The 25,537-nt window shown below is 47.7% G+C and overlaps 1 protein-coding gene across 1 annotated transcript in view; it reads right to left on the bottom strand.

Annotated features, from left to right (window-relative positions):
- Window positions 1-2,855: 2,855 nt before the first annotated feature.
- erbb4b (erb-b2 receptor tyrosine kinase 4b) overlaps window positions 2,856-25,537 on the bottom strand; it is a 281,265-nt gene continuing 258,583 nt past the window's right edge. The window contains exons 21-28 of the mRNA XM_086145994.1: window positions 19,535-19,690; window positions 18,172-18,247; window positions 16,862-17,008; window positions 15,017-15,114; window positions 11,495-11,665; window positions 5,604-5,832; window positions 5,226-5,354; window positions 2,856-4,631 (exon numbers count right to left, since the gene is read on the bottom strand). Of these exons, the coding sequence (XP_086002120.1) occupies window positions 3,979-4,631; window positions 5,226-5,354; window positions 5,604-5,832; window positions 11,495-11,665; window positions 15,017-15,114; window positions 16,862-17,008; window positions 18,172-18,247; window positions 19,535-19,690 (1,659 nt within the window). The 3' untranslated portion in view covers window positions 2,856-3,978. The remainder of the gene's footprint in view (window positions 4,632-5,225; window positions 5,355-5,603; window positions 5,833-11,494; window positions 11,666-15,016; window positions 15,115-16,861; window positions 17,009-18,171; window positions 18,248-19,534; window positions 19,691-25,537) is intronic.

The raw sequence follows: 25,537 nt of genomic DNA, 5'->3' as shown, positions 1-25,537 counted from the left end.
CCGTCCGGTCCGACGCGCTGACCCGCCGACACCGGAGGGTTCGCCGGAGCGGGGAAGCTGGGTTGAAAAGACGCGCCACACAAATAGACACTGCTCCGAAATATAAAGGGAACACTAAAATAACACATCCTAGATGTGAATGAATGAAATATTCTGATGAAATACTTTATTCTTGACATCGTTGAATGTGCCGACAACAAAATCCCACCAAAACGATGAATCCAAATCCAACGTCTGAACCCACGGAGGTCTGAATTCGGAGTCCCACTCCGAATGAAAGTGGAAAAACATACGATGTTGATGTCACGTCCTTAAAACAAGTCAGAATGAATCCGTGTTGCTTCCTAAGTGGACACTTTGATTTCTCTCAAGTGTGATTGACATCGTGTTGTTTTAGTGTTCCCTTGATTTTTTGGAGCAGTATGTATGATAGAAACTCGCAGGCCATGTAGACGTCAGTCTTTGCAGAGCCGGGCGCCCAGCGGCTAGGCAGCGCTCCACGTAGCGCTGCCGGTCCCGGGAGTTCCTCGAGGAACCCTGAACCGCAGCCCCACCGTCCGAATCACATACGGCGGACTCACAAAGTCGGATTCATCGAATTACGGATTAAATTCCACGAGGTTTTATTGCTAAACCAGGGAGGAGGCTTTAACGGGAACCCCCGCTGAGTTGGCCATCAGTGAAAGGCTTTTCTTTTTGGGGGAAAGGAAAGAGTTCTTATGTTTTTGGTGACGTTTCGACCGGCTCCCCTTCCCCCCCCGGAGCCGTTCCCCAAACGTCCGGCTCCATCGACTTCAAAAGAAACGACCCATGGCTTCTGGTAAGGCATCCTTTGGCAAAAAAATGAAAGGGAACAGCTTTGTTGGCGCTGTTTTCTTTGCCGTTCCGACTAACTTGGATCGGTCGGCGGGCTGCCCGGAGCAACTGCTAGGAAGCCACAAAGCCGACGGTATCGCCGGCTTAACCAAACTGCCGCCGCCGCGCCGCCGTGCCGGCGGGTTCATTACGAGTCCCGGTCTGAATTGCGCCGGTCGGCAGCGGCGACACGGTGTCATAAACATCAGCGTCGACGCTGACGCGCACAATCCCGAGTCTCCGCAAGGTTAAACGTTGTAATCTATTCAGGACGCCCGTGATAACGTTACGATCCGGCGAATGCCGCGCAAAAAGTAGATGCGGTGAGTACTGTGGAGTTATTGCACTCCTTTAACAATCAACTTCCCATCGAAGACGTTTTCAAATCCATCACACGACCTCCTCCTCGCCGCCGCTCGATCCCATTTTGTTATTTAGATGGTTTCGATCTCCCGACACGCCGGCGCCGTTCAGCCCCGGCGCCGCCGGCCGCGCGGCATTGTTCGCAATATACCATTCTACAGTCACCTCTGAGGTGAACCAAAGAATGGCAATCACCTCTGGGCTCCGCTGCCAGTTACAGTGCACTTGCACCGTCTCCCCTGCTAGCTTTTGTAACATTGATGCATTGGTCTGGTAACATTTGTGGAATGCTAATACATTAGTTTTATCCCCGCAGCAGGATTACAACCTATTGCCTGTTGTTCGGGGTTTCTCGGCTGGCGCGCCGAGTTAGATGTCGGGTAACGTGATTTCCCCCCTGAACAACAATGGAAAGTGGATGAATTAGCATTCAAAAAGCTGAAATACCCTTGTGATCGTTTCTGGCTGTGAGTACCAGCGGCTTTTCTCTTCCAGAAGATTAGCTTTATTTTCCCATTGAGATCCATTATGGGGCCTTTCAGTGACTCTCCACTACTTTCTTTGCACTCACACTCTTGGGCAATGATGAAACCCTATGGGTGACGCTAAAAGCTCAATTACATAACTCACTTTCAACTTCAAAAACACCAAATATGTTTCATTTCATACATAGATATATATATATATATATATATATCTGTCCATATAGATATATATAAACCAACAGTGCTATCAGTACTCGACCTAGCAGATTTGAAATAAGCAGGATAATCAAAAAACCAAGCCTCCACAAAGTGTGAGCAGATCCAGCGCAGCTCGATGCCAATCGCAAAGTGATAATTCAACACATCTCCGTCTCAGCGACCTCTCGCCCCGCTTTAAGTCGAATGTCCATAACCTGCGGCGTTACGGCCCGGCTGTGCCTCCGTTAAATCCAAAAGGTCTGATGTTTTTTTTTTTATTTGCGTGTGTGTGTGTGTGTGTGTTTTTGCGGACGGGGACACGCCATCCTGTGTTTTCACATTTCTTTCCGTCAAATAGCTTGACAGACTTTAACGGAGTTCCATGGTGGCTGAAGTTGTGAAGAGATATATATCATACAATCTGAGCATATAGTGTCCGCTTTGCATTTATGCAAATGTAACATTCACAATAAAATGTGGCTGGTTTTGCGCTTTACGATTGATATTTGGGGTTCTTACCCATAGATTGCGTTAAGACTGGAGAGAGGTGACCCTTTACGTAACGCGTGACCCCGAAGGAAGGCCAGCAGACACTTTGCACTCATGAGAACTGACCCGTTTGATTGTAAAACACTTAAAATAACACTGATGCAAATGTAATTAAGATACAACTCTACTTCTGAGAGTTTGATAAAAAAGCAAATTCAAATTTCTTTCCCCTTGACATACAGTCGTTTTGCTCAACTGTCAGAATGATGGCATTTAGAAGCTGCGCTGACTCTTTCTGTGAGTCGATTCTCTATCGTTTGAGAAAAGAAACATTACGCCCATTGCAAAGAAGTGCAAAGAACTCGGTGTCCATTGGTTTAAATGAACGAAGCAGTGACATCACTTCTCTGTAATCAGCTGTGAACGCTCTGCTTCTTGTCACCACTGTCTCTTATGGCTGATCTATTTGATTTTTTTTTTGTTAAATAACTCCTATATATGAGAAAGTCGATGGATGGCGGAAAAAAAAAAAAAAAAAAACAAGCTACCGGATGTTATAATTGTCCGAGGAATTTCTTACAAACGCAGACGCCACTGCTGGCGTCTGTTCATGCCAAACTTCATGTCGAACGGACGTGCAGATCTGGGCGCTTCTCCGTTCCATTCCTTCAAATTAGCTTGTTGTGTGCGAGGACTCTTTTTTTTTTTTGTGCTAATAAAATCTTTAGATGTCACCCTTGCCGTGCGAGTGGCGGTACGGACGCTTTCCGGCGGATACCTGCTGATACCACAGCCTTCCGTGACATTTACTTTTGTGTCGGCCCTTTTTCCACGCTCTGCGCCACCGGCTGCGGTTATCGGAACACCGTGTCCTCCAGCTCAAGGTTAATTGAGCCTCTCCTCCAAATATGTTTTTCAAGAGACGGCAGTTTTATCAGACGGTGTCAAATGTAAGGGTGAAAATATAGATATCGTCGGGGTGTCGAGTCCGACGACACGTTTGCACGTTTTTGGCGTGATATAAGCAGTGTGTGACGAGTATTGTAAATATGTTACCGGCACAACGGTGTGGGAAAAAAAAAAAGGAATACATGGTCTGTCAGAAAATGTGTGTGTGTGTGTGTGTGTGCGTGTGTGTCGATGTGGCTTGTTAGAAAATGGTGATTTATGTGTGCAAAGAAAACTGTGATTTATGTAAAGTCAGGCAATAATCCTGTCCTCGGGCTAACGGCGAGGTTTTTGGATTCTTTTTTTTTTTCCTCATTAAACATTTCATTTCAACCTCGCTTTCGTCTCTCCCTCGTACTAATAATGGCAGGACAATTTGCTCCGGGAAAGAAAGAAAAAGTCAGGATTTTTGGCCAAAAAAAAGGGTTTGAACACGGGGAGAGGCTGTTTGCTATGTAGCGCTGCCAGTAAACAGCAGTCACTTAAGAGCGAGATAAAGGATTTCTAATTTGGACATGAGAGAGCGAGCGAGAGAGGGGGCGTTCAGGACGGGTGCCAGGAAAACCCCGGCCGGAGAGCAAAACAATGCACGGGAACGCGAGGACTGTCCGTTCACCTCCCGTCCGTCTCGGGTGTCCGGCTACACCACAGTGTTCCTCTGTCTGTAAGGTGGGGGCGGCAAAACGTTACCGGCTTTCATGGCCGCCTCGGACAAGTATTCCTGGTTTTCGGCCACGGCGGGGCGAATGCGTCCGTTCTGCCGGTAGAAGAAGCGCGTGCTGCAGTCCTGCAGGTACTCCGGGTTGTGTAGGGAGCTTTTCGGGGGTAGGCTGTGCTGCCAGTACTCCGGATTGTCAAAAGTGGCTTTCTTGCTTTTCTTATCAAACACGATGGTGTTGCTGGTAATGCCTGAGTGCAGGGCGAGTCCCGAGTGCCCCGGATGTAGAGTGTGTGACGGATAGGACGGGTGCGGGAGCAGGCCGGGGGGCATCACGTATCCGGCGTGAGCTGACGACGGCGGGTTGACCGTCTGCGATATGGTCTGGGCGGCGGGGAGCCCGTGCCCGGAGAAGGACGCCGCCTCGGCCAACCCGTTCTTGGCCCCGGGGTTCAGAAAGGTGTTCAGGTAAAGCGGCTCGTTGACGTACTCGTCGGTTCGGTGGGCGGGCTGGTTCTTGGCGGCGGCGCCGGCCACGTGCAGGCCGTGGCAGCCTCCTCCGTCCATCACCGAATGGGCCTCGCCGTTCCGACGACGTGCGATGAAGGGGTTCTCCTCCACCGGGTTGAGATAGTCTGTAAACACAAAATAGATCATTTATATGATTTAATAAAGGAATCGAACAGAAATCTATCGTCTTTTCTGCGATATCATAAAGTAATATTTCTTACTCAAAATCTGCATCGAGAGTTTTAATCGGAAAAATCCAGTCAGTCGGTGCAGGTTAAAGGTACTTGAAAAAAATTACTTTTTAGACCAAAGTATATATTTATTGTATTTTTTTTTTTAACAGCTCCACTTAATTCCAATGCTATCAGCACATTTCATTACTCATCGGTGTCTCAGGTCATTTCCCCTCTGAGATCGCGCCGAGTCACCGTCTGGCAGCAGCGGCGTCTTTCTAGGATTTTAAAAACCTAAAATGTGGAATTCAAATCCTATGCGGGAATTCTTTCATGGAGCCTGACAAGCAGTGGCTTCTTTACTCTATAGAAGTGCAATTGACTAAATATGTTTTAATCTTCACGCTACCACTATTCCACACAAATAATATTCAGGTAAGACACTCTGTTAATCCGATAACGGGGAAATTGAATCGTCACAGCAACCCTGCAGGCTGGACGAGTGTGCAAATGTTGATCCGGTATTTGTGAGAAGTGTAAAATAACCTGAGTTGTTCTTGTCTCTCACAGCCGCCATGTATGCATCCTGGTCCTTGTCGGCTTTGGCTCCTCGCTCTGCCAGCAGTCCGGTGGGGTCGGCGCTGTAACGCTGTCCGCCGGCGTCCTCCCTTCCCACTGCCGACCGGGGAAAGAAGAAAAAAAAGATTCTCGAATGAATTGAGAAGATGGACGATGCTGCTGGAGACCATCGCTGTGCATTCAATGCAAAAGAGGTGTCTTTCAAAAATTGCGGCGGCTGAAATCAAATCTATTGAAAAACCAAGCTGACAATTTGGAATTCCAAGACTGAAAGCGAGTTGTACAAAGTAATTCGCCACGTTTCGAGCGTAACGGCCCGGGCGGCCCGTCCTCCGGCGTCCGTACCTTGGCCGGCGCCGACGGCGGCCGCCTTCGGGGAGGCCTGCTTCCTCAGGGTGCCGTTGCAGCGAGGGTCCTCCTTGCCGCCGCACACGTATCCGCCGGCCATCTGCGCCCCCGAGGCCAGGTCCTGGGACAGCAGGTGGCCTCCGGTCGCTTGGGGGACGGAGACGACTCTGGGGAGGGCGGCCAGCATGTCCTCCATGCTGAAGTGGGGGTCCTGGTAGCCGCATTGCTGCTTTTGATGGGAAGGAGGGGCCGCGGAGGATTTTGGAAGACAGACCGGCAAAGGTTTTAGATGACGCACTTTAAACGCAGCCAAATCCAACTCCCACGCCCATTAGAACTCAAGACGTGCAAAGTTTAGCTTTCCACCGACCCGATACATATGAGGCCGAAAGCAAACGCTCCAAAGACAACGTGTTATTTGCACAATCGGCGTTTGTTTCGGCAGAAAGGAAGAGACCCTCCGCGGGCCGAAAACCAGACCGAGCGACAGGAGAGACGCCGGAATGAAGCTCCATGAATTAGCAAGGCTGGAGGGGAATCCCCTGAGCCGGCTAAAGGCGCCGGAGGAGATGGACTCCAACCACGCAGGCCGGGACGACACGGCTGTCGGAAGAGCGGCGCTCTGAGCTGAGCTGAGCTACAACTGTGCGAGCGCACCGTTTTTACCGAAAGAAAGACAACGGGCCCTTTGGTCCAGACGTGACACCTAACAGATTTAAAGTATTCACTCATTTCCGCTCAGGCTGGCGGAGCCTCTACCAACCGTCACCGGACCAGAGGCGGCTTCACCACTCTGTCATTCCCAGGGAATATGGAGGATCTGCTTGTTTTTGGACAGTGGGACGGAACCGGAGAACCTGCAGGAATCCAGCCGGAGACCTTCTCGCTAAGAGACGGACGAGCTGCGCTAATAGGCTGAGGAAAAAATATATACATATATTATAATGCTAATATAGCTTAATCCATGATATCCAAATATTTTAGTCCCTGTGCTTTCCAATACTCTTTTGCGGCAGAATCGAAATAACGCGAATAAAAGCTAAACGGCAACATTATGCCGGCATGGCTGCCGAGAACTTTTTTTCCTTTAATTGCTTTTAATTAAAAGCCCCGGTGCAGCCGAGTCTTAAAGCACCTGTATCAGCTCTGCCCCGCTGGGCTCCTTTGTGGCTGCGCTGCTAACTTGGTCAAAAAAAAAAAAAAAAGGCCACGGTTTAGAACCGAGCGACGCATTTTTCCTCTGAATTACATTTTCTTCATTCGCTCTCAAAGAGGGTTTGAACACTAATTCCAATCCTCTTTGTGGAAAGTCTCACACATGCCTCGCAAGAGTAACATTATCTGGGCCGAGCACAGAGCGGCTGCATGTGCCGGCGCAAATGTTACAACAAGAAAGGTCGGCATTAAATAGACTTAGCGACCGAGCCCGTGTGTGTTTCCGCTGTGAGCTAATGAGTTACCGCGATATTACGGCGAAACACGGACATTCCCCGAGTTGGTTACACGACATGGGCGCGGCGTTGTACATCTCGGACGTCGTCGCCCCGGCAGAGTAATAATCCGAGCTGCGTTTTGGGCCTTTTCGCTGGCTACCTGTAAGCGGCGGATTAAAAGAAGCATCGGAGATCTTACTTGGCCATCGGCCCTCTTCAGTTGTATCCACTAAATCATAAGTTTGTCCGAGTAGAATCATCGGACGCCCTTCATTGCATGAGAGCCCATGAGCCAAATAGATGATCGATGAATGAATGAATGAATGAAGAATTCTTGACCAGCCAAGAAACCAAAGCTGTCATTTCTGTGCTGCTGAACGCACCTGAATGTAAGCTGCGGCAGCTAAAACTAACTCAATAATAATAATAATAATACTCATAACAATAATAATAATATAGTATGTCCATGTGTTCATATATGGGCCAGGCTGGTCTATAAGGCGCAGGTGTCAACGTTATAACATGAGATATTTACATACACATTTTTTTCACTTTCAATTAAATATATGCAGCTAACATCCACAAATTCATACTGGAAATGCTTTTTTTTCCCGAACAGTAGCTGTAACACGGACGATTAATAATAAATAAGATGAGGTAAAGTCCGTGTTCTATCCCTGCTTTTTCCTGGTCCGGCTGATGTCTCGGCCTTCCGTCTTCCTCCCGCGCACTAAAACCGTTAAAGTCGTCTTCTTCGCTGTCGGGTTCGAGCGGCCTCAGAATCTCTCTGCAGCTTCATCGGCCCGATGTGACGAGGCTACGTGTTTTGGTGCCGCGAAGCTCGTTAGCACAGAAAAAATCCATAAATTAGCCGCGTGGTCGTTTAAGATGTCTTGTAGTCCGGAAATGTAAACGACGGTGCGCTCAGTTACCGTCCTCAGCTGAGACGACACTGACAGGAACTCAGCCTTGTGACACCCGATGGAACCCGTCAGTATCTGACGGAGACGAAACGAATCATGATCTAGATCCTGAATTTTCTCGAGAAAATTGAGTGTTTTTTTCCCTGCAGAGTTTACATGAGGACAAAGTAAAATAAGGATGGCAAGGCACGAGGCACGCAGAGATGGATGTTCCACTGATCATTGTTTAGAATAATTAATGCCCTTCAGCTGCAAAGCATTATCACAAAGGACGAGTCGGACGAGAGCGCCGGTGTTCCGCTCGCCTCCGTTCTCGCCCCGCACCCGATTCATCGTTTAAAAACTGGAACTGCATGAACTTTCACTCGATTCCCGGTGCGCATGAATCTGCCTGGACCGTGGTGACGCCTCTTATCTACGACAAGAGGAGAAAACATCACGGGGATCCCTGTTGAGACGCATTTTGTAATAACGGTGCATTTTGTAATAAACGTCCAAAATGTAATGACTTTTTCAATTCATTTTGTAATAAAGCTGCATTTTGTAATAAACTGCCGCATTTTGTAATAAACTGCCCCAACGCATTTTGTAATAAATTTTGCCGCATCATGTAATAAGTTATTACATTTTGAGAAGATTATTACAAAATGCACTTGCAACTTTTTTATTCTCTAGGAAATGTAATAACATGGAATTCATAGAATATTCTCTGTTAATGCAACCTTTGAATAGTGTACTGATAGTAATTGCTAAGTACTGCTACTAGGCTAATACAGAGATACTAATAATAGGCCTAGCTTTCACAAATACTTTTAAGTAAAATAAAATACAATTAACAAACTTATGCTTTAGAATTGTTATTACATAATGCACCATGTTATTACATTTCCTAGAAAATAAAAAAGTTGCAAGTGCATTTTGTAATAATCTTCTCAATATGTAATAACTTATTACATAATGCGGCAAATTTATTACAAAATGCGTTGGGGCAGTTTATTACAAAATGCGGCTTTATTACAAAATGAAATGAAAAAGTTATTACATTTTGGACGTTTATTACAAAATGCGGCTGAACAATCCCCGGCCTCCCTGTCACCAGACGGAACATGCACCGTCCTCTCCTCGCCCATCGGTTGTCATCATTTTGCACAAGACCTTCTGTTTTTCCAGGGTCCGGGGAGCCCCTTGCAACGCTCACACCGACAAAACACACATTTGCGCCTATTATAGCCCTAAATGCCCCGGGATGATGCTTTAAACTCACATTAAGCTCTACTGAGTTCACATAAATCACTTTGGTCGTCACGTGGCTTGACAGCGACACATGGTGGCCTTTCCATCGCCGTTCTCAAGGAAACATCGTCATCATCACATTTTCTCTGTTTTGCCGCTTTGGGCTGAGCGCCTCTTGATGAAGTGGACGTGCTCGAGTATCAGCAGCCGGCGGCGCGAGCCGAGGGACTGCTGAGGAAAGTGGCCTGCGCGTGTCACGTGCACTTTATATGTCAATCAAAATCAAGTCAGGGTGTTTATTGGCCCGAGGCTGAGCGAGGGTACCGTTTCATTGGCAGACACTCAAGTGACGTAAAATAGTGCGTGCTGACTTCTGCTGCTTTGGATTTTATCGGCGTCGCCTCCCTCCCGCCAGCCCGGCCGTCCCCAAAGTTGTTTGATATTTCGTTTTCCGTTCATTCATTCCAGGCTCCGCTTCGTCAGGGTGGCTGGAGCCGATCCCGGCGCTCACCGGACCGGAGGCGGAGTTCAACGCGGACCCGTCGCCGGTACTTGCGCGCAAGGATCGAAAACCGTTCACGCATCGAAAAGACCCGTACGACCATTCAGGCTCATTCACACCTGATCTAGAAACACAAATCCAACTATTCCTCCTCTCATTCACTCGTCTGGGCTCTTTACCTTCTAGCGATACAAATTAGCATGATAGCGAAGGCATTCGTGGATCCCCAAAGTGTTTGTCGGAACTGCCTGTGGTTCTCAAAACGAGACTCCGGTTTCAGAAGCCTGGTTCTAAATCCACGTGGCCGGGTGAGCGCGCACTGAAACTCAGGATTGCCTAAAACAGGTTCTGGAGAATCAGCTTATGTGCCCGTCTGGGGGACCATAGAAGAGGCGCCGTCACCAAACCTGAACAAGTTGAACTGGCACATCGGCGGAGGGGCTTTCTGAGAAAAAGGCTGAATAATCAAACGATATCATGACGCTCTTTATGCGGGTAGCAAATCATTTATGACTTCTTTAAGTGAGTTATTAACTGCCTACTTGTTTGCAGCCCTTGGGACAGCTCATTGTTATGCGCCGCACCCTACATGTGTAAATATGTCCGCAACATTCATTTTGCCCTTTACGCCACCTATCAGTCAAGTAAAATAGGCGCCCGCATTAATAAGAACCCCCCCCAAAACAGTAGCGCATAACTTCAATATGCAAATAAATAACCATTCCACCCGAAATGCACCGAGCAGAAGTGGGAAGAAAGAGCCGGACTCATTGACATTCAGCCGGCGGTTTTATCCTGACACAAACACAGGGGGATATTGGAATACAAAATGGTTGAGTTGCCTGGCTGTGTGACTGGTTTCGCAATAGATTTAAGTCCAAAGACGAGACACAGCACATTTGAAGAAGTAAAGTAGTCTGGCTGTAAACCCCAATTTCGTGGAGAGTGGGGGGGGGGGGGGGGGGGGGGGGGGGGGGGGCGCAATTACCATAGTTTCACAGTGGAGAGAAAAAGCCGGGAAAACAGACAGTTAAAAGAGATGAGAATAAAACCAAGGAATGCGAAATCTGTCCGTAGATCTCGGTCTTTTGTGGTTGAACAAGAGAATCCTGCTGAACATAACTCATCCCCGCAGCACTTTACAGACTGATCTGAATGCCTACTTTGACTTAAGATCGTCTTCTTTCCCGTCGTCGTCGGAAACCCTGCTGTTACACCGGGAGAAAAAAAAAAAAAAAAAAAAAAGAATGCTAATAGAGAAGCCAAGTGAAATGAAAATATAGGCTGCTAAGCTACTGAGTAAAAAACACCCTCTGGGCTTTTAATAGAATACCAAATTGTCTCCCTGCTCCAGATATCTATTCGGCTCATTGTCGGTTTTGAAGGTGCAGAAATACGTCGGCGTGAAGGTCACCTTGGGAACGAGCGTCGGGTAGGTTTATGACATCGCACCCAGTTCAGGGAGCCGGTCGCACTCTCTTTGGGAAACATGTGACAGAAAACGGGTCTTTGGGAAAGACGTTATAAATTCTGAACACGTCGCAGTAACGGCAACAGCGAGACGGAAAGTTCTCGGCGGTGTAAACAAATCAGCTCCCCGACAGCCACCAAAGTCACTTCATGTCAGCTGAGCTTGACGGCAGAAAAAAGGAAGTGGAGTTTCCAGATGAAATAATTGCTCCCCGGGCGGCTTTTCTAAAAAGGCCGTCGTCGTTTACGCCGCTTCCTCATAGATAGTCCATCGACCGACTGCCCTGAGCTTTAGCGGTTTGGGAATTTCACAGAGAAATAAAGTACCTTGCTTGAGTCCATGTGCGCTTGCGGAGTGTACGTCAGCGGCGGGATGTTGAAAGCGTGGGGTACCAGGTACTCGTCGGCATCCATCAGGTCGCCCAGACCCTCTTCTTCTAGGAGACTCTGGAAGAACTTGCTATCGTTCGGGCTCGGCAGCTTCATGCGGTCGTCGCCCTGAAATCAGATGCACTTTCTCGTCGTTCGGGGCGTCGCGCATTTTCAGGAACATCGGCTTACTGTGAAAAATAAAGTCTGTCCGCAAACAAAGGCAATTAAATGAAATCTTTGTCGTCAGACCAGATTTTGTCGGAACTCGCCTGATGCAAAGTAGGGGTGCGGTGACACGGGAACCGCACCCCTACTTTGACCGAAAGGGTTGAAAATATAGAATTAAATCTTGTCGTGATGCATTTTATATTCATTCATTATCTATGTCGCTAATCGGCGGCGATGTTGTTGTCAATCTCTAGACAGAGGCTTCAAGTTATCCTCACAGTGTCCACTTTTGAGGGAAGAGAAATTGAGGAGGTTCATGTTTACAAATATCTTGGTGTCACTTTGTCTTTTAAGCCTCATATTGAGAATCTTGTGAAGAAACTTAAATTGAAACTGGGTTTTTTATTCCGAAATAAATCTTGTTTCTCTTTTGAAGTCAAAAAGCGAATTGTAACTGCAACTTTTTTTTATCCATTTTAGATTATGGAGACATTTTGTACATGAGTGTCTGAGTAAGGTTGACTGGGTGTATCATGCCGCTCTGAGGTTTGTTACTGACTGCAGGGCCTTAAGTCATCACTGCGAGCTGTATTCTCCAGTGGGATGGTCTTCTTTGTCCACCAGGAGGTTTATTCACTGCTGCACTTTCATTGACAAGGCTATGCTGGGACTGTTGCCCTCTTACATTTGTAACGTAATCACACAGAGAAGTGTTGATTCTTATGGTTTACGTTCTGATGATCAGCTATTTCTGTCCGCACGGAACTGGGAAAAAAGATTTTTGTCTATTTCGCCTCCTCTACATGGAACATGTTGCAAAAGGACTGGAAACTCACGGAACTTCTTTCATTGAGCGGCTTTAAATCCAGATTGAGAGCACTTGAGACGACTCCACAGATTTGTAACTGTTTTATTTGATTTGTATGGCATTTTGATTTCATTTTAAATGTAATTGTATTCTTTTGCTGCCTCTTAGCCAGGACTCCCTTGAAAAAGAGGTTTTTAATCTAAATGGGACTTTCCTGGTTAAATAAAGGAGAAATAAATGAAATCAAAAAATACGACCATTCACTCTTTCTTTCACATGTCTGGGCCATCAAGGGTCTCCAAGGAACCCTGGATGTTTTTGGGCCGCAGACGGAACCTGGAGAAAACCCATGCAGACGCATTGATTTTTGGAAGATTCCACCTGTGTGTTGATGGTCGCAAGTGTAGATAAAAGAGTCCACGGTTAGAAAAGACTCAAACCTGATGAGGAGGAGTTAGCAGGGCCCCTGGAGGACAAGGGACGGGAAAACCAAGCTCTGGTTTCAAATGTAATTTGGAAAACGGCGACGGTTTCTTGGCTGAGTGCTGGACACACCGTCCAACTCCTTCTGAACACCAGACTCCCTATTTCAGCCTTCAGTTCCCTTGTCGGTTCCACGGGATATCTACAGTCATGCAGCTATCCTGTTTATTCGATGACAGTTATTTCTTACGACGTCGGCCGTACCGCGCACTTGTGGCGGAGAAAAGATATTCGGTGTTTGGAAAGGGTTGCTAATGCATTCAGCGACACCTTACGATGGGATCGGAATATCGAGGAAAGACCTCAGGGGTCAGATGAAGGAGGAACTCCAAACAATGAAAGATAGTTTTTACACGAGGCCTCTTAACTTTGGGTTTTATGTTAGCATGATGGTGTTGTGAATGGTAAACCCACGAGAGTGGGTTTCAAACGTTCCTCTACCTGAGGTGGTCGGTTTGCTTTATAAAGATAAAGGACGGAAAACGTCCCGGCTGAAGAGGCATTTGCGTGACTGAATCAGGCGCTGGAGTGTCAAACAGAAGTTATGGGAGTAACACTGTTAAAGAGTGGGGTGGCGCCGTCAATAATAGGCTGCCATCTCAACGATGATGCCTTTCAGCCAAACAAAACAAACTGCAGCATTGTGCACTACAAAATGTCTCAACCCGTTGCTTGAAGTCGGATTATTCCTTGAAGAAATAAGGTGGTCTGGCATGTTGCATTCCCTTGCTCTCACCTCCAGAGTGAATAGTTTGCAATGCAACCCTGTTTGATGACGCAACTCCATCCTGCATCCCATCCCTTTCTTAACCTAGTTGTGGAATTTCCTTTTTTTTTTTTTGGTGATGGAGGTCGTATGATCTTTAGCCTTCTCAAAAAAAAAAAAAAAAAAAAAAAAAGAAAATCTTTTTGGAGGAAATGAATGCCTGAGCGCAGACACACTCCAGGGACGGAGATGTCAGGCGAGGACGTTGCTGTGTGTGAGGAGACCCGCTGGCTGGTCGGGAGTCTCCAACACCCTGGTGTTTCAGTGCCTTTTGGTTTTAACCTTCTGAACCTGCTCAAATATTCAGCCTGTTTATTCATGAGAAGACATACCATCATTTCCGGACTATAAGCCGCAACGTTTCTCACATGCTTTGAACACTTTTGGTTGAAGCGATGCGGCTAATTAATGGATTTCGGAGGGATGGGCTGTCAAGCTTCACGCCATCAAGAACATTTAGCCTCGACACATTGGACCGATGAAACGACCGAGAAATTCTGAGACCGTTTCCGACGGCGAAGGAGACGACTTTAACGGTTTTAGTGCGCAGGAGGAAGACCGAGATAGACATCAGCTGGCCGGTGCGGATTATATTCAGGTGTGCACAATAGTCCGGAACTCAGGCTAGCCTATATTAACATCTGTGATCAGAACTTTGGCCTGCACCTTCACTTTAGCCGCTGATAAGCCTCTTTCGCACTGAAGGAACTTCTTGCGGTTCAGATTTGGTCAGCAGCGGAAGCAGGGAGATGGACTTCAGTTGCGAGAAGCATTATGTAGGTGTTTATCCGATGCAGGGTCTTTTTAAGGTTCCGCAGGGACTCATACGACTTACAGCGGGTGATTGGTGGGACTCATTAGCCGCTACCATTAGCAGAAACTTCTTGCCGACCGGTTTTTAAAAAACGACAGTAGAACCTCAGGTACGGGCCCTGATCACGAACAAACCGGGCTACGAACAAAGTTTTCGAATCGAGCCGCGAACAAGCCTCAGTGTACGAACACACAAACAAACAAACAGGGCTCACAGAGGAACATCAACATTTTGCCCAATAAGTATGGAGTTAGCTAACGGTGTGACTCTTCATGCAGCAAAGCCCTTGCTGCCTGCGAAAACTAACAAGTTTCCCTGGAGGGAAATTCAAGCTGGACAGTTTTTCTATCTGAAAGCAGCTCGCGGTGCCTGTCGGTGGGTAAGAAGACAAAAATACGCAATCCCGCCTCTTTTAAATCGGTTAAAAGACCTACATACCTGAATAACCAAGTATCTCTGAGGATCACGTGCCATCCGAGTGAACTCCGCCGCCAGTTCCTTGAACTTGGGCCTGCTGTCTGCATCGATCATCCAGCCTGAAAACAAAACAGTAATAAGGCTTAAACGACGTGTATGAACACAAGCGGGGAGATTTTTCCGCCAGCAGCCTCGACCCGGAATTCCTGAAAGTAAGCAAACGCCTCGGCGAGTACAATGGACTTCCCGATCAAGTATCGTCCGGCGCGTCGGTGTCGGGGCTGTGGGAGGAGAGGTCGCGTTCACGCAGGAGGACGTGATGTTGTACAATTGGCACTTTGGCATCAAGGTTTCTGCTGACATTCAAACCAGATTTCTATGATAACAAATCGTCTCTTGTCTCAGGAACACTTTCTCTGAGCGGCGTTAATGAGATCGCTGTGTAAAAAATAGCCATAACAGTCGTCTCTCTCTCTCTCTTTAACCACAGACGACCTTCCTCGCGCCAAACCATCGACTGGAGACAATTTTAAAGTCCAAATAACAGCAGTTCAAATCTGTCGTGAAGATCCAAAATAACATTGGATGAGCAGCGGAGAACTTGGTCAGCAGGTCTGCTCTATTGTGAGAGCGGGAAATACCGGGAATATATTTCATAGCTTTCCATTTCAACTATCTGCTCTGTGACACCTTCTGTGTCCCCTTCGGTTCTGCATTTTCTTTAAAAGCTTGACTGCCTTTGTTTTAATTGCCATTTCCAGTCTAATAACAAAACAACAAGTGCCGCTTCGTCTGCTTGTGCAAACATATGGAATAATGAGTGCTTCTGACAATTTCTCTGCACACACACACACACACACACACACACACGGGTGTGACGCCAAAAGCAATCCTGCCACGCGGCGCGGGAAGGAATGCGTCCAGGGAAATAAGGGATCTAGGTACATCTGCAAACACGGGGAAATGATCAGGATCCATCCTGGTAGGAAGTCAGACGCAGCTCCGAGCAGGATGGAAAGGAGTAGAACGCAGAGCTCAGCGCTGCCAAGCAAACTGCCAGAGAACTTGCTCTTGTCGAGGATGTTTGGTCGGCAGGTTGCTGGAAGGTCACGGTCAGAAACAAGGGGACGGTGACGGCGGTGAACGGAGGACGGGGTGGACGTGGAGCCGACCGAGCCTCGGCGGCGTCGGCCAGAGGTTAAGATGTCAGATGCACCGCCTGCAAAATAACATCCCGGTTTTACGACCCAAAATCCAATTCCTTGGACGTGACACCGTGGCAACAACTCCGCTCGACATCTCCTTCCATTTCAAAATCAGAGTCAGCTTCGGTCGACATGCAGAGCCATGTTTTTCACCATCCCTGTTATTGGTTCCGATAATTGTCGAGCGGCGCTCTGTCGTTGGGCGGCACTGGTGGTGCTTCTGCCTCTCAGCAAGAAGGTCCCTGGTTGGTTCCCCACCGGGGGCCTTTGGATGGGGAGCTCCACGTTCTCCCCGTGTCTGCGTGGGGTTCCTTCAGGTTCTCCGGTTCCTCATCAAAACATATAGGAGGTTCTTCAGGCACCTTTAATAGTCCGGCTGTCTGAACGAGAGCTTCTGTGGCCCTGAGATGGACGTCTGAGCGCTCCGGTGGCGGTCAGGAAAGGCTGAGCGCATCGTAGCCGTGACGATAATGAACAAATGCATGCGTGATTGAATATCTACCCTCTTTTAGTCAAAGGTTTATGTCTACTTGATGTGCTAACGAAGGAGCGGATGTCCTGATGTTCTCCGGTTCCTCACACAAGCCCAAAAACGTGCCCTTAACAGTCGCCCCCCCGATCCAGATAACGAACGAACGAAAGGTCTTCGGACGGAACCTACATTTGACCATGACCATGTACACGTCGATGGTGCAGATGGGCGGCTGCGGGAGGCGCTCCCCTTTCTCCAGCAGGTCCGGGATATCTCTGGTGGAGATTCCGTCGTACGGCTTCCCTCCGAACGTCATCAGCTCCCAAATGGTCACGCCTGCAAAGAATAACAGGGAGGAATGATAAGGGACGGTCACGGGCAGAAGGTCCGGGTACGAAGTTCTAAATGGGCGGCGGCGAGAAGAAGAGGTGAAAGGAAGGTAAGAAGCATCCAAACAAAGGATGAGTGCAGGATAAGGAAGAGACAAAGCCAGCGAGAAGAGACATCAAGCCGGCTTTGAAAGGCAACCACGACTTCTCCGGTTCTTCACGATCAACGCTGAAGAGGGAAACGCATTATGCTGGCGTTAATTGGACTAAATTGTTTGGAGTGGAGACGCCGCGCGGCCGAGAACATAAATATAATCCGAGCCAGAGAACTCCTACTACATTCTTATGTCATATCCACATTGAAATATAGTTACCGCACCTTGTCTTTGCAGTACTTTGCATGCAAAAGCGTATAATTATCTTTCACTTTACATCAAGAATGTGTTTTTCTTCTGGCTCTTAGATTTTGAGCCTTACTGTGAAGGCGGATGTACAACCAGTTTGACAGAACATAGGTTTATTTTTTTTTCCCCCTATAATCGATCAAAGTAAAGCATTTCCCTGCACTCACTGGGAATCTACAAACCAGGGGTTTGAATGCGGGCCGGAGCGGGATAAAGGAGAAGGAAAGCATCGAAATGCCGCGATAAATCCTCAGAAAGAGCGGGCGGTAATTGCAGAGAACAGATTCAATTGATAGAATTAGAACGTCACAGGGAGGTTTCTGTCAGATACACGGTGATTGACAAAGGTTTGGACCCGAGCAGAAGAAAAAGGAATGGCTTGGGATGAGTCATTGATGTGCTGGTGCGGCAGCGTTCTGCTCCGGCCCCATCAATTCCCCGTCCTTGTTGAGGTGCCCTTCAGCAAGATGCTTAATACCTTTGCCATCTGGGAGTGAATGCGTTGGCGAGTGGGCACCTTGAAGCCGCCCGCGCTGGCGAGGCGATGAATGTGCGTGAACGCTTTAACCAGAATGTGTTTTAAATGGGCGGCGGGCGAGAATAATATCTCCCTCTCGCACGCATCGCTAGTGCAAACCTTTGTCATTTCGCCGCCTGTGATAAGTAGTGGCTGGAAAAGCGCGAGCGCCGCTCGTTGCTCGCTCGGTCCGGCCGTTCTCCTGCCTCTGAACGACCGCCATTTATCCGAGTCGCAGCTGAATCTTACCGTAACTCCAGACGTCGCTCTGGTGCGTGAACTTCCTGTAATGAATGCACTCCAGGGCCATCCATTTAATGGGCATCTGTCAGGTGGAAGCAAAGGAATACACTCAAATACACAAATACATGCATGGCCACAAAAAGCCGGCACGTGGAAGCCGTTTGGCAGCTTAAACTTCTTTTCGCTGTTTGGAAGACGCGCCGGCTCAAACATTTGGCAGATCCTTCCCGGCGGCACTGGAGGAAAGACGGATCGGTTACGTTTTTTGGCGTTTTGGGATGAGGAGCGATTGGAGATACAAGTCGGGAGGGAAAGCGACTCGACGTGATTAAATACGAGGGCCAATTCTGCCGATGGCAGCCGTGCAGGTGGACAGACATGGCGGCGGCGGCGATACCAGCGCCGCCAAAAACCCAGATGCATAACCTGGACGGGACGGAGGCTGAGACGTCTGTCCAGAGAAGACGGGGCTTGACGGCAAAACAGAAAGGAAAGATGGTGGGCGATTATCGGGCTTAGGGAGATATCTGCAGCGTCTCTGCGCCACCAATGAAGCTGTCCTGCCTGATGCTTCCGGTTCCTCCCTCAGGTTATAACATTGAAATTTATGCAAATGTGCATTTCATTTGACAACAAGGCGGCGGTACGGTCAAACATATTAATACATGATTGCTTCTCTCTGCGTCTCGGAGGACATCAAGCGGCCGACTGAACGCCGGTGACTAAATTATTGCCGGCGAAATTGAAGGGCTTAAGCCTCGGCCGGCCCGGGAGCACAATAGAGTTAAAAGGTAAATAAATGCATCTCTTAGAACGCACAATAATACATTCGTCCACTGACGTTTATAATTAGGATTTATTCACTGTTCCAAACTCAGGTTTACAAAGGACTTTCCCATCTTAGTCCACACAAGTGGACTATTCCATGTAATGTCACGAGCTCCGTCACTTCTTTTTACCTTTACCACTTTGTCGCCTCTATTATTTTACTGTCTCTTGTAAATCTCCATTTTGTGAATATGTACATGTCCGTACAGTGTCCTCAAATTAAATTATTATTATCATTACCATCATTATACTGGTATTACTAACACATAAAACGCCCTACGACTGCTGGACAGGAATGAAAGAAAAAAGAAATGATGCAAAACAAACAAATAAATCAATTAAAAAAGTGAACCTACAAACAAATCTATAAAAATGAATTAATAAATAACAATCTGCATGGATGGATGGACGAATATCTAAAAGTTCATTAAATCACGGTCCTTCTTTTCTCCACAGGAGACCCCATAGTTCTTTGTAAACAGCGATGCAGGGAAAACACAGGACAGCCTCGTAAAAGATGGCAAAGAAGAAGCTGCTTTACCTTCCCTCCGTCTGCGTTGTATTCCTTCTCGTTCACATCCAGAAGGCGAGCCAAACCAAAGTCGGTGATCTTGATGTGGTTGGGAGATTTCACCAGGACGTTTCTGGCGGCCAGATCCCTGTGGACCAGCCGACGCTCCTCCAGATACATCATCCCCTGCAACACACACACACACACACACACAAGCATTTACATTTTAGATTGCACACATTTGTAAACATCAATCTCACCTGCAGCCATGATTGTGCGCTGAAGAAGCACGAGCACGCAGCCGTCGCCGTCTTTCTTCATGATGCTCACGGCTACAATGAACCGTCCCTCTCAACACCCCGGCCTTTGTTTTATTATTATTATTTTTTTCCATAATTATTTGTGCTTTCATTGTCCTCGTCACATTGTCATTTTAATTTTTTTACAATTCAATTAATATTTTCAGACGCTCACAGAAGTAGCGAACGGACACACTCGAAAAACATCTCGCACGAGGGAAAGGTTTCCAATCAGGAGCAGAATCCACGGGAGTGGAAACAGAAAAAATAATTTGTTCGTTATATTTAAAAAAAAAAAAGAAGAAAAATTAAAACCTCCGAGCCCCCGCCGCTCTCGGTGCTCGCTGATTATCTGCCTTAAAAATACATAACATTCCCCGCATTTTCCTGTTGAGAAACTTTGAAATCAATTCACATTGGATCTTCAGTCGCTTATTCATTAAAAAAGTTCAACTCCCAGACAAACCTCTGAGCGCCAGACGTCGTCGGCCGTCTGGATATTGACACGCACGGAGCCGGGGAAGATTGTTTTTGTCTGTAATTAAAAGCTGTTTTCCAGGGGGTTTAAAGACAGCGATAAAATCATTGCATTTGCTAATATGTGTGAATTCTAATGGTGGCGAAAGCTTGAGTTTTTGTCAGTCATTAAAAAAACAAAAGGCAGTGCGACACGTGATGGCGAAAATCAAACTCTGTCTGAAAATCTATCGAAAACGCACTTGTGTTGGGTGTTATAGAGTAGTTGTGCAAGAAGCTGTCCGGTTCTCTGCTTGAGCTGCCGCCGCTCCACAACAACACCGGACCGGACGGGAAATAACGAGACGGTTGGCCGATAACAGAAGCCACACTGACCGAGGTGGCAAAAATGTGAAAATGGCCGGCTTCATGTGAAAAAAAGGCTGTCATGAAGGGAGGAGAGGAACAGGTGAGGTTAAGTAGCTGCGGTCGTAATCACGCTCCTGCGCATTTCCACGCAGACACGCGTGTGGAGGTCACGTGACCATTAACCTGCACGGGAACGGAAAGGAAAACCTCCATTACGGAGGTTAAAACAAACAAATAAACAAAAAAACCAAAACCACAAATGGGCAACGTGTTCTTATTCCAGAAGGTCAAGTAATGACCGCACAGAAATTCAGAAATTTGGGTCCATAGATGTGCAATGCAACCTTTGGCTGAACTCACTGTTAACCTGCTCCCGTCAATATAAGATGCACTTTCTGATGTCAATATATATAGAAGCGTTTGAGTGCCTCCTGAGGGCGGTTTGAGTTATTCAGAAACCAACTGGAAAGTGCTCTGGAAAATATCATCAAAATTTATAGATGATATCCAGTTTCGTGGCCTTCAGGGGGGCCCGGGGTGTTCCAGGCCGGAGCTCCTCACCGTGGAGGTGTCCAGGAGGCGTCCCGAGCAGATGGCCGAGCTGCCTGCAAGAACGCCCCGTCATTCTAAGCCGGCCGGTCCGGAGGACGGGGTTCATCCAAGCCGCTTCGCATTCGCTCACGAACGCGTCGGACGAAGCCGACAGAAACACATCACCTGCCAGAAGCGGAGAGCCGACGTCTCCGATGTTTCTGAGAAGCTACTGGACGTCCGTCGCGGATGTCGGTATTCTTTTTCCTTTGTCAGTAGATCCACACGGAGGGAGAAGGTCCTCAGCAGGTTCGCCTTATGAGGTTCTCTTTAATCGACAAAGCTAGCGATCTCCACAAGGAGACGCCCGAGGGGAGAAAAGCCTTCTCGCTGATGTTCGGCCGCCTGCCGTTTAGTGAAGACCGAAGGAAAACGGTGTCTGAGGGAGAACTGATGAGTTATTAAGGTTCACCGTGAGGGGTGATATCATTACTGACATCATATTTTATCATTATTTCTGTTTTGTTTTTGTGGGATTTTACTCGCCTCGTCCCCACCGCTCCTACAGAGAGAAGTTAACCTCATGGTGGTTGCCGGAGGGAGAGTCAGCGGATTCCCAAAACTAAGCCACAATAATCCCCGGGGGATAATTCGACTCCTCTCAAAATGTCTCCGGGATCCTTCCGATCTCGGTTAAAAGAAAATTCCGGCTGAATCCAAGAGGCGGAACGTCTCAGCGACCGGCCGACAGACGGACGGACGGATCGATACGCCGGCGCCGCCGTCGCTCGATGCTTCCCGCTGGCTCGGTTTTAAATAGCCGATAACCGCCGTTTGACAGCAGAGCTGTCGGGTTCGGTGTTGAGATACTGTCCGACAGAAAGGGCGAAAGGCGTGTTTGAAAAAGACGACGGGGAAGAAGACGTACAGAAAGCGCTCAGGCATCGCGGAGGAGACGAACAGATAGGATCCATTACAGAACATCCAGGAATCGCTCATTAGCTGACATTTCATCAACTCTAAGCAAGTGTATTAAAAGTACAAGCAAGTTTTCTGATCGTTATGATGGTTTCATCTATTTATTTCTTTATTTAACAAACATCGCGCCCAGTAATTGCTTCAATTTTCAAGACAATTAAGCAGCGACGAGAGAATAGATAGTGTAGCAACCCATGAAGTCTCATTTACCAGTAAAATGAAATGTGGGGCCGGGGGTGGAAGTAAGCAAAGTTGGGAGTGCCTGCAGATATGTATCAGGCAACAACTTTTTTTTTCTTTGATCGTTATTCTCAATTACTGCCTTCCCATGTGGACACGCTGACGACGGATAATTGTAAGAGCGGTACGCTTGTGGAAAAATATGGATACGAGGGGCGGGAGGAGCCGGGGAGGGATTGGGTGGATGGATTTGGATTCGGTCAAACCGGATGCATCGGTGAACTCGTAGCGCTCTCACACCTCGGGCTTTCAGAGCGCTAAGAGCAATTTAGCATTCACACATTGACTATCACACCGAGCTGCAACGCGGGGCGCTAACCTGGAACTGCTCGGGGTTCCGCGTCTCGCACGAAAACCCTTCGGCATGCGAGAAAAGAGGAGCTTCCAACCTTCCGATAACGGGAGGAGGGGTTGTTACCTTTGTCAAACCAAGACACAACGATGAATTGTTCCGGTGTCGGTCGATATTCCAAATCCGATCGTTTGCTAAGACGTCCAGGAACCGCTAGTATGACTTACATTCAGCCAAACTGAGCTGGGCTTGGACGCTGTTTATGAAGACAGGATATATTTGATCTACACGCTGTGTACTGTGTGCTGATACTTTCATATCTGTTGACCGTCAGCTTTGTGCACGGTTGGATGTTTGCGTCATCCAAAGGGATGCGACTTGGCTCCCTCTGCTTTTCATGGTGTTAAAGGTCTGAAAGCACGTTTTTCACCTCACTACAAATAAATAGAACCGATCTTCAGGTACGATCACCCGACCTCGTGCGGTAATCTCAAGCGAACACAACCCGGGTAAATAACATCGTCCGAAAATGCGTTCGGTGGACAAACCTGTCGCCGAGTGACAAACGACCGCCGGCGAGATCGATGGGACGATGGAGAAGCCGGTGCCTGATCTTTACGACCAGGCACTTCCCTTTGCTGTTAATTCTAGTGAGAAAAGAGCAACATGTGCAGGCATACATGCTCGCAATGGCACTCACACACACACACACACGCAGAAATCTATAATCAAGTGATTCATCCCTGAAGGAATGCTATTTGTCGCGAAACACTTCTAATGAGATTGAACGAGCCGTATGTGGCGAGACCGCTGCGATCCGTCTTCGGTGTGTTTGTGTGTGTTTATGGCAACGCAAATTGAATTGGCCGGCCGTACGCGACAACAAGTAGATTTTTGTTTCCATTGTTTCCATCCAAAGTGCTATTTCCAGTTTTTTTTTTGCGGCAACATTTAAATGCTAGCCTTTAAATTTTGGAAATGTTAAAATATAGAGTGAGATAGTCGAGTTGAAAGATTCTTCAAAAAGTCTTCGCCGCTACTCGCTGGCATCAGGGACCAGAACAGCAGAACGCTCGATATCCAATCAATCCGTTGGGAGAGATGTGTTTATTATTCACTGACAGCCGTATTAACCCTTTGTGCAGAAGCTTCAGGAAATAAAAAAAATGGTGACAACTGAGTTTGACAACTGCAGCACAAACCTGAATATATCTTCCACGTATCAGACTGACTGACAGCACAAGCGGACGGGAGGAAGCGACGGGTGAGGGGTTTGCAGGCCGGCGAGCAAACGGGCCGAGAGACCGAACTGCAGAGCGGAAGAAGAGGAGGCGGCGAGGCGGCGAGGCGGCGAGGCGGGGAAGCGGGGCGAGGACCCGGATGTCGGGCGCGGAAGATACCGGAAAGAAGCGGGGAGCGTTGATGATTCGGCAGCCGGGTGAGTGTGAGGCCGCAATCGGGCAGGTGAAGTGAGCGGAGCAGAAGGTGCCGTATGAACGGGTGAATCTGCAGACCGAGACAAGACCACGGCGGGGACTTCTGGCGTGTTTGCCCGGAACCGCTTACGATCGCGTGGATTCATTCCCTCCTTATCTAGAACGGTGTGTACGACGGTCGGGGTCGTGAGGGAGCAGGTTCCTATCGCGGCTGGGATTGGGCGAGGCGGGGCTCACCCGGGACCGCTCCATGACCGCTCCATGACTGCTCCATGACCATACATGACCATACATGACCATACATGACCATACATGACCACTCCATGACCATACATGACCGCTCCATGACCATACATGACCACTCCATGACCATACATGACTGCTCCATGACCATACATGACCATACATGACCATACATGACCATACATGACCATACATGACCGCTCCATGACTGCTCCATGACCATACATGACCATACATGACCATACATGACCATACATGACCACTCCATGACCATACATGACTGCTCCATGACCATACATGACCATACATGACCATACATGACCATACATGACCATACATGACCATACATGACCGCTCCATGACTGCTCCATGACCATACATGACCATACATGACTGCTCCATGACCATACATGACCATACATGACTGCTCCATGACCATACATGACCGCTCCATGACTGCTCCATGACCATACATAACCGCTCCATGACTGCTCCATGACCATACATGACTGCTCCATGACTGCTCCATGACCATACATGACCATACATGACCATACATGACCATACATGACCATACATGACCACTCCATGACCATACATGACCATACATGACCACTCCATGACCATACATGACCATACATGACCGCTTCGTGGCCATTCAAACATTCACCCTCTCATTCACTCATAGATTCATACAGACATTCACATTTTTTCAAACCCGTGCAAAACGTTCAGATCCCGCATTCAATCTGAAACAAATAAATTAAAAAGGGAAATTAGCACCTCCTGTTCATTTCCCGTTGCTGTAATGTTTTTTTTCAAATCACCTGTAAATTCATTCATTGCCTCTCTGGTTTTGTCAGTGAGTAAAATCTCATCCGTGAAACACTTTTCAGAACAAGGCTCTCAAAGCACTTCAAGAAATGAAGAAAGCGAATACATTCGACATTGAAAGGAACGTGGTTAGAAAAGATGAGGACGCTTTCAACTCCATTTTTTTGATATAACCACAAAAAGAGCAAGGCAGAGCAAGGACACATGAATAGACAGTAAAAGAAAAAGCCTGTTCTCCTACTTTTATTTTTTGCAAAGCTCTTTCAAGTGTTAATTGCAGAATTTGTGAATACACTGAGAGTCATTTAGGACCGACAACAAGACCTGTCTGAAACAAAATGTACCGCGCTGTTCT

The sequence above is a fragment of the Fistularia commersonii genome, chromosome 4, assembly GCF_037954325.1.
Source record: "Fistularia commersonii isolate RoL2024-O1a breed Wild chromosome 4, RoL_Fcom_v1.0, whole genome shotgun sequence".
Classification (NCBI taxonomy): Eukaryota; Metazoa; Chordata; class Actinopteri; order Syngnathiformes; family Fistulariidae; genus Fistularia; species Fistularia commersonii.
This window is presented reverse-complemented; position numbering and strand designations above follow the sequence as displayed.